This window comes from Neophocaena asiaeorientalis, unplaced genomic scaffold, assembly GCF_003031525.2.
Source record: "Neophocaena asiaeorientalis asiaeorientalis breed wild unplaced genomic scaffold, Neophocaena_asiaeorientalis_V1.1 scaffold152, whole genome shotgun sequence".
NCBI classification, from domain to species: domain Eukaryota; kingdom Metazoa; phylum Chordata; class Mammalia; order Artiodactyla; family Phocoenidae; genus Neophocaena; species Neophocaena asiaeorientalis.
This window is the reverse complement of record NW_020185338.1, coordinates 795,441-809,399: the sequence shown is the minus strand read 5'-3', so window position 1 is coordinate 809,399 and position 13,959 is coordinate 795,441. Positions and strand designations below refer to the sequence as shown.

The 13,959-nt window shown below is 37.1% G+C and overlaps 1 protein-coding gene across 3 annotated transcripts in view; it reads left to right on the top strand.

The window, feature by feature from the left end:
• Positions 1-13,959, top strand: part of CPSF2 (cleavage and polyadenylation specific factor 2) — a 35,151-nt gene that overhangs the window by 8,500 nt on the left and 12,692 nt on the right. For 2 of the 3 annotated variants that reach the window (XM_024736297.1, XM_024736298.1), the window contains exons 3-9: positions 3,940-4,121; positions 5,190-5,349; positions 5,429-5,534; positions 6,546-6,675; positions 8,472-8,587; positions 9,722-9,909; positions 10,596-10,886. In XM_024736297.1, coding sequence (XP_024592065.1) covers positions 3,973-4,121; positions 5,190-5,349; positions 5,429-5,534; positions 6,546-6,675; positions 8,472-8,587; positions 9,722-9,909; positions 10,596-10,886 — 1,140 coding nt within the window. In that variant the 5' untranslated portion in view covers positions 3,940-3,972. The remainder of the gene's footprint in view (positions 1-3,939; positions 4,122-5,189; positions 5,350-5,428; positions 5,535-6,545; positions 6,676-8,471; positions 8,588-9,721; positions 9,910-10,595; positions 10,887-13,959) is intronic. The other variant, XM_024736299.1, reaches the window with a different exon arrangement.

The window sequence follows — 13,959 nt, the reverse complement described above, 5'->3', positions numbered from 1 at the left end:
CCTTACAAATAGGAACGCACCAAGTCAATATATTTTTAAAAATTAATTAATTAATTAATTTGACTGCGTCAGGTCTTAGTTGCAGCACGCAGGATCTTTGTTGTGGTGCGTGGGCGGGCGCAGGCTTCTCTAGTTGTGCTGCGCGGGCTCCAGAGCGCACAGGCTTCTCTCTAGTTGTGGCATGTGGGCTCATTAGTTAGCGGCACGCAGGCTTAGTTGCCCCGTGGCATGTGGGATGTTAGTTCCCCGACCAGGGATCGAACCTGCGTTCCTTGCATTGGAAGGCGGATTCTTAACCACTGGACCACCAGGGAAGTCCCTAAGTCAATATATTTTTAATTTTAACTTCTTTGTTTCAGTAACTATTTGTTAAACAACCACTACGTGTAAGACGTGCTAAAATAGTAAGGATACAAAAATAGATCAAACCTAGTCCTGGATTCAGAGAGCTCTCCCAAGCCAGAGGAAATACATGTAAATAGGTAGCTGTTAATGGTGTGGTAACAGCATTAAGCTCATTTAATACCAGCCATCTTCATTTATTCATTTAAGAAGCATTTACTGACCACCACTATGTGTTAGGCACCATGGGGTGTTGGAATATAACTATGATCAAAATAGACCAAGTCTCTACTTTCATGGAGTCATTATCCTGTTGTGGAGGTTAAGAGGAGAGAAGAGGATGGACAAAGTGAGTAAGTAAATAAGCAGCAAGTGCAGGTGGGCACTAAGTATTTTGAGGAAAATAGAAGGAAGATACACATTATAGGATGTAACTGAGGTGGGGATGGACTTTAGGGTGGTCAGAAAATGTTTCTGAGAGAATAAATTTGAGGCAGGGAAAATAATAGCTCAAACTAGTTAGAGATCTTGGTGACAGTGGAGATAGAAAGAAATACTTGAGAAATTATTATACTTGAGAAATACAATAGAAGTAAAAATGCAGGACTTATTGATGGATTGGATGTGAGCAACAAGTTAAGGAAGGAATCAAGGATGATGCCATCAGAGGCCACATGGTCTTAATGTTGTGGGATTGGGTAAGATTGCCTAGAGAGAAAAGAGAAAAGAAAGTCCTGCTGAAAAGCACTGCCTCATTTAGAGGTTGAGGGGAGAAAGAGGTATTAACTAAGGTGAGTGAGGAATGGCCAGTTAGATATAAAGAAAACCAGGAGAGGGTTGACAGAGGAGAAGAGGAAGGTGTTTCTGGGAGGATGGAGCTGTTACTTTTGTTGACTGCTGCTACGATTTCCAGTAATTTGGGACCACAGAAATGTCTGTTGGCTTCAGTTGTATAGAGGTTTGTCAGTGACCTTGATGAAAGCTCTTGTAGTGATAGGGTAGAGAAAGAAGTCAGATGTAGTAGTGTGAATGGGAGGTGGGAAAGTGGAGACACATCTGTGGACAAATATTCTGAGAAATTTTGCTGTGAAAGGGGAGTATAGAAATGATGAAGCAGTTGCAGGGGATTGGAGAATTAAGAGAGGGTTCTTTTAAGTTGGGAAATTCTAGAGTATCTTTGTATGCTAATAGGAATGGTACATCAGTGATACGTTGATGATACAGGAGAAGGAGGAGATGACTGAAGAAGTTATCTTTAGAAGAGAAACGAGAGTGGGATTCAGAGCACATACAGGGGATTGGCCTTGGATGAGAGCTGAGCTATTTGTTCCTTATGATAGGAGACACAACAGTATACATGCAGATAGGTTAACAGGGTATTTGGAAAATGAGGGGTTACTGTCTGATTACTTTTATTTTATAATTGAGGAATGAGGTGAGATTATCAACAGAGAGTAGGGTGGAGAGAAGGGTGCGTGATACTTGAGCAGAGAAGAGGAGATGTGAAATGATGGTCTCAGAGATGGAAAGTCAAGCTACTAAGAAAAATCAGATTGATAGGTAGGACATAGTGCCTGTTTGAGATCTTTGGCCATGAATTTGAAGAGCAAATAGCATAGTTTTGTGATTGTTTTTTTTTTTCCCCTTCTGGCAACATTGAGCTGCTGGAATAGACAAAGTGAGTGATTGGAATCAATGAGGGTTGGGATTTTGCCAGCCTCGTACAAAGAAGGATTAGAGCAGCAAGATACTTGAGAGTATTTTGCAAAATAATCATGATGGATCGCTGATCAATGGTAAGACATGAGTGGAGACAGGAGGGGGTCATGGACAGTGAAAAAGTAGTCAGTGATAGAGATACCAGTGAGGCTAAAGCATTTTTGCAGTGGGAATTCTAGAGTAAGGAAGAATTCTAGAGTAAGGAAGGTGGGAGTGAGAGAGGGAGATAGTTGAAGGTGATATTTTGAAAGTGCTGCAGCCTATTGGCCATGATAAGGTCATGGTTGTGACTGTGGTGGTGGGTAGCTGAAGTGAAATGAAGATTATTGGAGTTGAGAAAGTCAAGGAACTAAGAGGTCAGTATTGAAGCTACTCAGAGGAAGACTGAGTCAGGAACTTAAGTCCTCAGTGAGTGAGGTCAGATTAATAGACGCCAGCAGTGAGGAAGAATAGGAAAGGCTCACAGTGAGCTGGCTGGGCAGCATGACCTTCAATGGGACTGGAGCATTGTGAGGAGGAAGGAGAAGACAGGTTGGAAGCTGCAGTGAGGAGGAAGGAGCACATCCATCCTGCTTCGGAGGTCAGGGAGTACAAGAGGAAAAAAGGCCTCTTGAGAAGCCTGCAGGAGAAACTAGGTTTCTGTGAAGGTTTGCAGGTGAGGAGAATGTTCAGAGAAGAGGTTGAAGTTCCAGGTTAGTGCAGTAGTTCCAGAGGGCATACTGAAAGGATTTCGGAGGGAGAAGAGGTAGTGGATTGGGTCCAATTAGATGTACACATCAGTGATTATGGATAACCTAGGAGTCTTGGATGTTTGGCTATGACCGAGGTAATCAAGGATGGGAGATATGATATGGCAGGATTAGCTCCCTGACAGCCTGTTAAGAACGGTGGGCAGTTTACCTTAGTTTGTTGAGATGACCTTGGGCAGATGGTGAGGGATCGTGAGATATGCAGTGACCTCTCTTACTTGCGTAGTTAGCCAGGAAAGGCTAAAGCTAAGATCTGAAATGTAGCTGTGGAGTTGTACTTTGCTAATCAGTGTTTTTAATAACATCTGTTTAATAGCACACAAATTCTAGGTCCTAAATTCCAGTACATGTGTTCATGTTGTATCTTCTTGAAATATGTAGTAGGCATCCTGACTATATTCTATCAAGTATGTGTTGAGCACCTACTATGTGTCAGGTTCTCTTTTAGAAATTACAAACATAAGGTGCTACCTCTGTTTTTCAGTTGCTCACATTCCAGTGCAAGAGTTCTTAACGTTAAACTCCCTGAAAAATACATGAATTTTTACATGTATATGGGCCTTTTCGTCGTTTTTTAAGGACTGGGGGGAGAAGGAAAGGTCCATAGCCCTTTATCAGATTCTCGGGGGTGGGGGTCCCTTTATTTAAGAACCACTGGTCTACTAGTAGAGAAAGACCCATAAACTAATAACTGTAACGCGGTGTAATTACTGCCATTGCAGAGCAAAATAAAGGAGGAAGAAATTTACCGTGAAGAATAAGTTCACTAATTTAGTATACATTTATTTATTGAGGAACTTTGTAGCCTCCATTCTAGGTAATTTACACATTATTTGAAGTCTTCCATCATCCTTTTTATGTATATATTAATACTCATGATTTATAGACTAGGATACATAAGTGAGGAAAAGTTAATTAACTTGCCCAGAACCACATAGGAGTAGATTCAAATACGGGTCTGTCTGATTCCAAAATCTACTTTTCATTAAACCACACTGGGGAGCCACAGAAGGACTCTTTGTAAACAGGAGTGTGTAAGATTATGTTTGTACCTTTACGCTTAGCAATGATGGAAATAGGTCTTTAAAATGACTTTTATGTTTAACTATGTTTTTATTTCTATTGAAAGAACCTTTTGGATTGTTGTTATTGGACCGAAAAAATGACATCTATTATCAAATTAACTACCCTTTCTGGGGTCCAGGAAGAGTCTGCTCTTTGCTATCTTCTCCAAGTCGATGAGTTTAGATTTTTATTGGACTGTGGCTGGGATGAGCACTTTTCTATGGATATTATAGATTCCCTGAGGAAGTAAGTTGCTGTTAATATTTCCACACTTTTAGTAAATCAACTTCTCTTTTTTACACTGTTATACCATTTTGATGTTACACAGTATTTGCTTTTTTGCTCTAATTTAGTTGATAGTAAAATATTTAGTTTTACTTATGCTGAAGAGCCAAATACTGACTGTTTTTATTTGTGTAGTTTTGATTGACTCAAGCTGTGTTTATTGAAATTCAGCAAAATATTAAGTTAATTGTTACTTGCTCGATGGAACTCAGTAGAAATTTTTGCACCCTAATTTTAGAAAAAGAGTAAGATTAAGTTTATAAGAATTTGAAGAGAGGAAAAACCTTCCTTGTAAAAGTTCTTCAGTCAGATCACATTAGCTTATTTTCTATTATCTTTTGATGCAATTCCTGTTATCTTTTGATTCAATTTGAGAACTGATAGTTAGACCGTGAGATACAAAAGGATACTAATCCATCACAGAAAAATTTAGTTACGTTAGCAGTATTGGACTAATTATAGAAGGAACCAGGACTTAGACATTTAAGACACTTAGAACTTGTAGCAAAAAATTTTTTTCTTATTTTTTTTGTTGATAAGAACATATTATTCATTGACTAATTGAAGTTTTACTATCATGAATATACTGTCAGTCACCATGCTAAAAAGCTGAGACAAAAATCCATAATAAATATGTGGCCTCTTAAATATCCTTTCCTTAACAATTTCTTAAATTCTAAGCTGAGTTCTTGAACTTAAATTAATAGTATACAAGATAGCCACTTGAAATCAGCTTATGTGTGGTGTCTACTGTTTCCCTTTCTTTTTCCTTTTTTTAAAAAAATGTGTCTAGACACTATATATTTATGTGCAACTTATACCATAGTTTTGATCTCTACGTAGGACAGGGGTAGTAATAATTGAAATTCATAGGTAACATAATTTTAGCTCTTAGTTTTTTTCTTTTACCCCAGCATAGTCTTCGATTCAGAGTACTGAGAGGAATCAGAACTGGCAAATTAATTTTGAGTATCCTGCCTTTACCCTTGGGAACAAGACTGAGAAACAGTCATTTTGATTGTGTTCTAGGCATGTTCACCAGATTGATGCAGTACTGTTGTCTCACCCCGATCCTCTCCATCTTGGCGCCCTACCGTATGCTGTCGGAAAGTTGGGTCTGAACTGTGCTATCTATGCAACCATTCCTGTTTATAAAATGGGGCAGATGTTCATGTATGATCTTTATCAGGTAATTTAAGCAATTAAAAAAAAATTTTAACATTCCTGCAGTGAACATTTTTAACCTTCTATTTGTGTTGTTCTTTTAGTCCCGACACAATACAGAAGATTTTACACTCTTTACACTAGATGATGTGGATGCAGCCTTTGATAAAATACAGCAGTTAAAATTCTCTCAGATTGTGAATTTGAAAGGTAAAACCTGTTTCCAGTAGCAAATAATTGGACTAATGGGGTTTAAACTACTGAAAAGTACAAGGGGAATTTGTCATAAAAATTATAGGCACTATTGTCTGAAGAATAAAAAATTAGCATTTTTTCATAGGGAACTATGAAATTCCCCAAAGTCATTTGAATTTTAAAATACTCCAGACTATATTCTAACAAAATGCAACAGCTCAAGCCTTTTCACATTTAATTTGGGAAACACTTATTTAGTGTTTACTGTATATAGTGCACAAAGGTAAATGTGGCCAGATTCTCTTCCTAAGAGCTCACAGTTAGGTTGAGGACAGTAGATCAGATGGAGGTTGAGTAGCTCAGAGGACTAAAGGTAGTGATTGAAGTAAATGAAGTGCTGTGGCAACACAGCGTAGAACATGCCTGAATTCTAGAATTGAACATTGAAAGAAAATTGTCATTTAATTAGGTCAGGAAGTCATATATTCAGTATACATTTTTCATCTATAGAGAGAATTATATTAAAACATTCTCATAAATTTGAACCCATAAATATGAAAAAATGGCACAAAATGGACTCTGAAGATTAGCCAGGAAGTAACAATGGTCTTAACAGTTTTGCCTGTACTTGTTTTCTATACGATAATTCTTTACCATAATGAGATAAGAATTGTCAATTTAGAGGTTAGCGAAGATGGAAACACTTGATAATTATGTGCACAATAGAAACATTAAAATTTATTAGTTCATGCTGAGTTATTAAATAGTAATGGCAGTCTCTAGCCTTCTATTTATCAGCACAAATATATCTGCAAGAATATGTAATAAAATGACAAGAGTGCCTGCATGAAGCTATGGGGTAGCTGGGGGACAGGCGGGTGAGACTCGCATTTCACTGTATGCCTTTTTACTTTTGAATTTTGTATCATTGCGTATGTTACCTATTTAAAAATAGCTAAAAATAAGTAACCTTTCTTTAGGGTTGTGAAAAGAAATCTGAGTACTGTCGTTATCTTGTTGACATAGGTAAAGGACATGGCTTGTCTATCACACCTCTACCAGCTGGTCATATGATAGGTGGAACAATATGGAAGATAGTCAAAGATGGAGAAGAAGAAATTGTTTATGCAGTTGACTTCAACCACAAGAGGGAGATGTAGGTATATCAAGACAAAAGCTAATGGAAATGCAATTCGTATTATTTCATTCTTTGGAGGGAAAATTAGAAACAAAGTTATTTTTTTAACTAGAAATCTAGAGCAGTTTAAAAACATCAAACAGTGAATGTTTTCAGAGTTATTTGCATTGTAAGGGAAAAAGTTTGATATGAGATAAAAGACATTGTTTTGAAATTTACATGCAAATATCAACTTATAAAACAGATTTCTCTCTGGAGATGTTGCAAAGGAGATTAATTTTTGTACAACAAATTATATTTTATATGTTCTTGACCTGCTATTTAGAGGAACTTTGCAGGTGGGGTTTTTTTGTTTTTTCTGTTTTTGATAAAGTCATTAATACCATCTAATATAACTATATTTAAAGTCAGACTCCCTTTAAAAGGGGACACAGTAGTTTAATTTTAAAACTTCATTTTGTACTTATAGCATTTCTATAAAATTGTTTTGGCTTCTTTTGTAATTTCTGTACATCAAGTACATAGTTATTCTATATTAGATTACAGTATCCTCAAGATCTTTTGTATCTTATTAAGAAATATTTAAGACTAATAAGTTGAATTTTAGGCTCTTGTAATCACAGGTTAATGAGGAAAGATGGGTATTTGAGTAAATGGTATTCAAACATTTTGGGAAAAAACTTGGTTTGTGGGTTTTTTTTTTTACCGCATAATGAAATAAATTTCAGTTGGATTAGAATTAAATAGAAAATGAAACAGTATTGGTGAGTCTGATCTCTTGATTTGGAAAAGACTTTGTAAGCAGAGAGGCAGTGGACCAAGTTGCAAAGGAAGACTGCTAGATTTGATTACATACAGGTTTAAAATGTCTGAAACAAACTAAATTAAAGACCTATAAACGAGGGAAAATATTTACATCAAGTTGAGCAAAGACTTATTTATAAGACCAGGTATTAATCAATCAAAAAGATACCAGTTGCAAAATGGACAAAAGTTATAAAGTCAAAAAAGAGACAATTTAAATGATAATGATTTTTTAAATTAAATACTGTTAAAATTGTTTTTAAATGGTAGTATTCTTCTGGGAAATATTTAGTGAGTTGGTCATTCTTTCTGGTTGAACCTTTGTGGAAAAGGGAGAGCTTTCTGAAAAAGGTTAAACCTTTCTGGAAAGCCATTTAGCAATATCATATATTCTAGTAAATACATTTCTAGGAATGTGTCCTAAAGGAACAACTAGAAATGCAATTGAAGCTTTTTGCAGAAGTTTTCTTTTTTTAAAAAAAAAAAGTAACCTAAATATCAATAAAGGGAAATGACCAAATAAATATTGTATAAACACAACAGAAAGCTTTTATAATTGTTAAAAATCAGATTTAGAAAATGATTTTAATGTCATGGGAGAAAAGTAGGATATAGAACTGAGTATATAATCATATACATGGGATATCACCTTTGTAAAACACATATACCTATATACGCATAGAAAAATTTATTTATCTACTTAGAAGATATACTCCCAAATATGTGGGATCTTCCTGGACCGGGGCATGAACCCGTGTCCCCTGCATCGGCAGGCGGACTGTCAACCACTGTGCCACCAGGGAAGCCCTCCATTATCTTTTGAGTGATGGTCCTCTGGAAGAGCTTAATTTTCCTTTTTTGAATTTACCAGATTTTCTTATCAAGGAACATGTATACTTTTATAGTTAGAAAAGGAAAAAACCTTATAAAAGAAGTTATTTTTTAGGTAAGAAAAGCTATTGTTTATTTGAAATGATATAAAGTATTCCTCTTCTTCAACTTCGTTATAGCCACTTAAATGGATGTTCCCTGGAAATGCTAAGCAGACCCTCTCTACTTATCACAGATTCATTTAATGCTACGTATGTGCAGCCGAGGAGAAAACAAAGAGACGAGCAACTTCTGAGTATGTATTGCATACTGTCCTTTGTACAGAGCTATGGAAGTGCATGGTAGTATGAATTACTGTTTATTCTGTTCTGTTTGACATTTTTCTTGTCATATGAGATTGGCTAACTCTAGTATTTTTGAAAAAATATTATGTGACCATATCAATATTTTTACAAAAAGATGCTTTAATTGGTTTGAATTTAACTTCTGTGGGATAGGTATAAAGATTGGTTTCTTCCTGCCATTCAGCACATAGCTAGCTCTCACTGGTATATGTCTAGGGAACATCAAAATATATAAAGATCTCGTATAAATCTACTAGAAAAACATTTACACTCTAAAAGAAAAATGAACAAAGGAGGTAAATGAGGGTGCAAATAGTCTGCTGATTTTGGTGTTTGGGTGTTTTATGCTCTAATCTAGTAGTCTTGATTCTAAAGAGATGTATCTCGGCCATCCCTGGTTGCTTCTGCTTTGGCTTGAGCCCTATTACCTTACATTCTTTTTTTGTAAGCTGCATGGGAATTCAACAGGGAAAATTGGATTCCACTTTCAACATGTTTGATACCACTGCCTTCATTTTTCTACTTAAAAAGTATGACTTACATACTGTGTTACTCTAACTTTTAAGAAGTTTTCAATTCTTGGTATTTTTTTTGTTGTTTGTTTGTTTTTGCTAGAGTTTGATTTGACTAAATATTTCCAAGCAGACTTTCATCTAGAAAGTCTTTTATTGGAAGAGGGAATATTATTTATCTTTTATTCTACAGGCATACATACATACAAAACATGTATGTATTAATCTAAACTATAAATGTGTGTGTATAAATTTGGGAATTATGTTTTATAATGAAGTTCATTGAGGTAGGCAGGTAAGACCAGAGTGACCTGGAAACCCAAGGCTGATTGCATTTGCCCTATTCACCCAATTTTCCCAGTATACTATACAAATGTCATTTTCTATGTATACTGTGGGGGAAAGGGTTGGAAACCACCGATTTATAATTTTTCAATGGAAAAAAAAATTGAGAGTTAATGGCATTCTTATAAATTATAGTCTTCATAGTAAAAACATGGAGATAAAGTTATCTTTAATTTTATAGCAAAGTATTGTTATGTTCTGTAAGGATTTTACATTCTTGTTTTCTAGCAAATGTCCTGGAAACACTTCGAGGTGATGGAAATGTGTTAATAGCGGTGGACACTGCTGGCAGGGTTTTGGAACTTGCTCAACTCCTTGATCAAATTTGGAGAACTAAAGATGCAGGATTGGGTGTTTACTCATTGGCACTCCTAAATAATGTCAGTTATAATGTGGTGGAGTTTTCTAAGTCCCAGGTTTGTTTTCATGTTATCATTTGTAATAAAGATGTTTGCTACAGAGATTGGGCTTAGGGAAAACAATGTGTTAATTGCCCTTTGGATTTTCTTTTTCTCTTCGGGTTGATGATAATAATGTTGATAATGATGATGATGATGATAAAAACTAAAAATCAACCACTTACTGTTCTGTACATTTTGTGTATTATTTTCATTTAATCCTTATATATCCTATGAAGTAGGTTCTGTTTTTGTCCCCATTTTACAGACTGGGCAACTTGGTTCTCTAGTGTTTAGTATCACAATCTGTAAAATGACGGCAAAAGTAGAACCTACTTCATAGGATATAATTGTTAGAATCTGTTTTTCTCTTCCTTTTGGATAAGCTCTTTCTCTTGAAGTAGCAACGTCTGGGGCAAGATATTCATTTAGAACTTATATACCGCCTTCTGAATAAGATTTAAGGTGACTTATAACTGAAACGTAATGCAAAATTAGATTTCTAGGGATGAATTTCTGGGAAGATCTGATGGGGAATAGAAACAGACAATAAGCTGCTTATTAACATGGTACAAATATAAGCAGCCATTGGTGGGAAAAAGACTTTAAACAAGATGGAATTTGAACTCCTTGACTATTGTAGGATACATTGAGGTTATAATACAGTATTTTCTAATTATTGTCACCTTTCCCCCCCATATTAGGTAGAATGGATGAGTGATAAATTGATGAGATGTTTTGAAGACAAAAGAAATAATCCATTTCAGTTTCGTCATCTCTCTCTATGTCATGGTCTTTCTGACTTGGCTCGAGTACCTAGCCCTAAAGTGGTACTTGCCAGCCAGCCCGACCTGGAATGTGGATTTTCAAGGGATCTCTTTATTCAGTGGTGCCAGGACCCTAAAAACTCGATCATTCTAACTTACAGAACTACTCCTGGGACTTTAGCACGTTTCCTAATTGATAATCCTTCTGAAAAAATTACAGAAATAGAGGTAAGTGCTTGTATCTGAACTTTATCTTTTTTCTTTTTTGGCCGTACTGTGTGGCGTGTGAAATCTTAGTTCCCTGACCAGGGATTGAACCCATGCCCCTTGCAGTGGAAGCACGGAGCCTTAACCACTGGACTGCCATGGAAGTCCATGAACCTTATCTTAAAATTGTTTGGGAGGTACATTATACAAGATGTTTATAACAGTGACCCAAAATAAAACTTGAAGTTGTTTCAGGATTTTTATCTAACAGTAGAGAAGCTTTAATAGCACATATTTCAGAGCTCCTTAATTGGAAACTCTCAGTATTGAACCCTTCCATGGTACCCTCTGGAACCATACCCAGAGAGTATGCATATATGCTGTATTCTTATTTGCTCTTTGAAAAATTCCTTTCACAGCCTTCCTGTAATTGAAACCTGGCTATTTCCTGATGATTTCTTTTTCCTGTAGCCTTCTCTTTCATGCTTCGTGTACTTTGGGCGGGGTAGGTATCCTTGTTCTGTGTTGCAGCTTTCAAGCCATTTCTCTTCCCTCTGTAGTTCATGCTGTCAGACTTGAAAATACACTGACCCCTCCTTGTTTCAGACACTGATCTCTTGGTCATTCTCTGTTGTTCATCGGTGACTTTAGACCCTGGTTCACAGTCTTCCAGTCCACTCATACTCAGGACTCTATTCTTGATGACTTCAGCATCCATATGTATGATTTATCCAGTTTTTGGCCCTCTCAGTTCCTTGACACCTTATTTCTTAATGATCTTTTCCTCCACTCCACCTCAGCCATCCCTTCCCATGATCATGCTGTCCACTCCCATGGTCATACCTTTAACCTTTTTATGATCTCCAGATCTCTCCCTCAAGCATCCCACTCTGGTCTCATAGCTGACTTTCTCTAGTACTCTCATGCCAACAATTCTTTGGTCCCATTGGGACTTTCAATTCATGAACCTCACCACTTCTGCTAATCATCATTGTTCCATCTTCTGGCTGTGTTGGGTCTTCATTGCTGCACACAGGCTTTCTCTAGTTGCGGTGAGCGGGGGCTGCTCTTCGTTGCGGTGCGTGGGCTTCTCATTGCGGTGGCTTCTCTCTTGCGGGGCACAGGCTCTAGGCGCACGGACTTCAGCAGTTGTGGCGCATGGGCTCAGTAGTTGTGGCTCGCGGGCTCTAGAGCGCAGGCTTGGTAGTTGTGGCGCATGGGCATAGTTGCTCTGCGGCATGTGGGATCCTCCCAGACCAGGGCTCAAACCCGTGTCCCCTGCATTGGCAGGCGGACTCCCAGCCACTGTGCCACCAGGGAAGCCCCATATGTCTAGGGTTCTTTGCCCTCTCACCTTGTTAGGGGTATTTCTTCTGTAGTTATTCTTTTTCTCTCCATTATCTATCACCTTTTCCCTCTACTTGGTGACATCCAAAGTAATTTTTACTATTCCTCCTCTACTCCCAAACTTGTTCTTCTCTGAGTCTTCCTCATGTCATGGACTAGCAGTGCTTTCCACATATTTATTCAAGCCCCAAATACAGATATTTTTAAAATGTTCATTGAAGTGTAATATATACTGAAAAGTTTGCATATTGTAAGTGTACAGCGTGATGAATTTTCACAAATTGAACACACCTGTCTAGCTTATACCCAGATCAAGAAACAGACTATTACCAGTACCCCAGATACCCCCTTTCTGATCCTCCCTATCCTTCCAAGGGTAACCACTATCCAGGCTTCTAATGCACAGATTATTAAAATTTATTTTCAGTTCCTTACTTTTCTCTCACTACCCATATCTAATCCAGGAGCAAGTCCTATTGACTCAACCTCCAGATATATCCTAAATCTGTCTACTTTTCTCCGTCTCCCCTCCCAGTCATCCTAGCCCATGCTAGTGGTGTTGCCTGGACTGTGCAGTGGTTGTCTAATTGGTTTCACTGTTTTTACTTTTATGCTCCCTTAATCCTTTCTTCTCATAGCGGCCAAAGACATATCTTTCCCTTTCACTCTGTCTCTGTCTCTCATTTTATTGTGGTAAAGCCACATAACATTAAATTTACCATCTGAACCATTTTAAGGGTCCAGCACAGCAGTGTTAACTATATGAACATTGGTGTACAATAGATCTCTAGAACTTTTCATCTTGCAAAAAGTTCTGTACCCATTGAACAACTCCCAAAGGCATCTTTTAAAAATTCATCATTTCATGTCATTCCCTTGCTTAAACCCTCAGGTGGCTTCCTTCTACTCTTTGAATAAAATTCACACTCCTTACCTGGGCTTTCAAGATCCCACTGACCTGATCTCCACCCACTTTTCTGACCATATGTCATTCCATTGTCTTTATGCTCAACACTGCTTCACTGCATCAGGGTCTCCTGCCTCTGATGGTCTTCCCAGCTTTGCACTTGGTCACTCCTTGTCATTCAAGTCTCAGTTTAAAGGTCACCTCCTCAGGTAGGGCTTCTCTGACCACCAGCCTACTACTCAGTTAGTTGCCAACCCATCACATTACTTTATTTTTCCTAGCTCCCATTACTATCTGATATTTTCCTTTGTTTGTTGTCTTCCTTTTCCTACTACCAACTAGAATACAAGTTCCATGAGAAAGGGAGCTTGTTTTTTTGTATCCCTAGCACCCAGAACAGTGCTTGGTACATTGAAGGTCCTCAATAAATGTGTTGGTTGAATTCATGAATGACCAAATAGGTGAATAGGCAATAAACCAGATTTCTTATCATGTTAGATAAGAGTTTACTATGTATGGTATTTTTTCATCTACATTTATCATTCTCTAGAGTCAAATCTTACTCATTTAAGAAGAGCAAAAACAGTAAATGAATAAGGATTAATGAATTGGAGTAAATTTGATTAGGAAAAAGGAATAACTTGGAGGTAATACAGTGAAGGACTAGGGTGAAAAACATCTTAGGGTTGACTATTCTAGAAATGTGTTTTTGAATATAGTCATTAACTTTAGATACCTTAAATGAAAAATAAGATGGAGAGTAGAATTTATTATAGCAACAGGCATAAAGTAAATCATGAGGTAAATGTTCTGTCAAAGTTTATTTGTGGTTAAGATAGA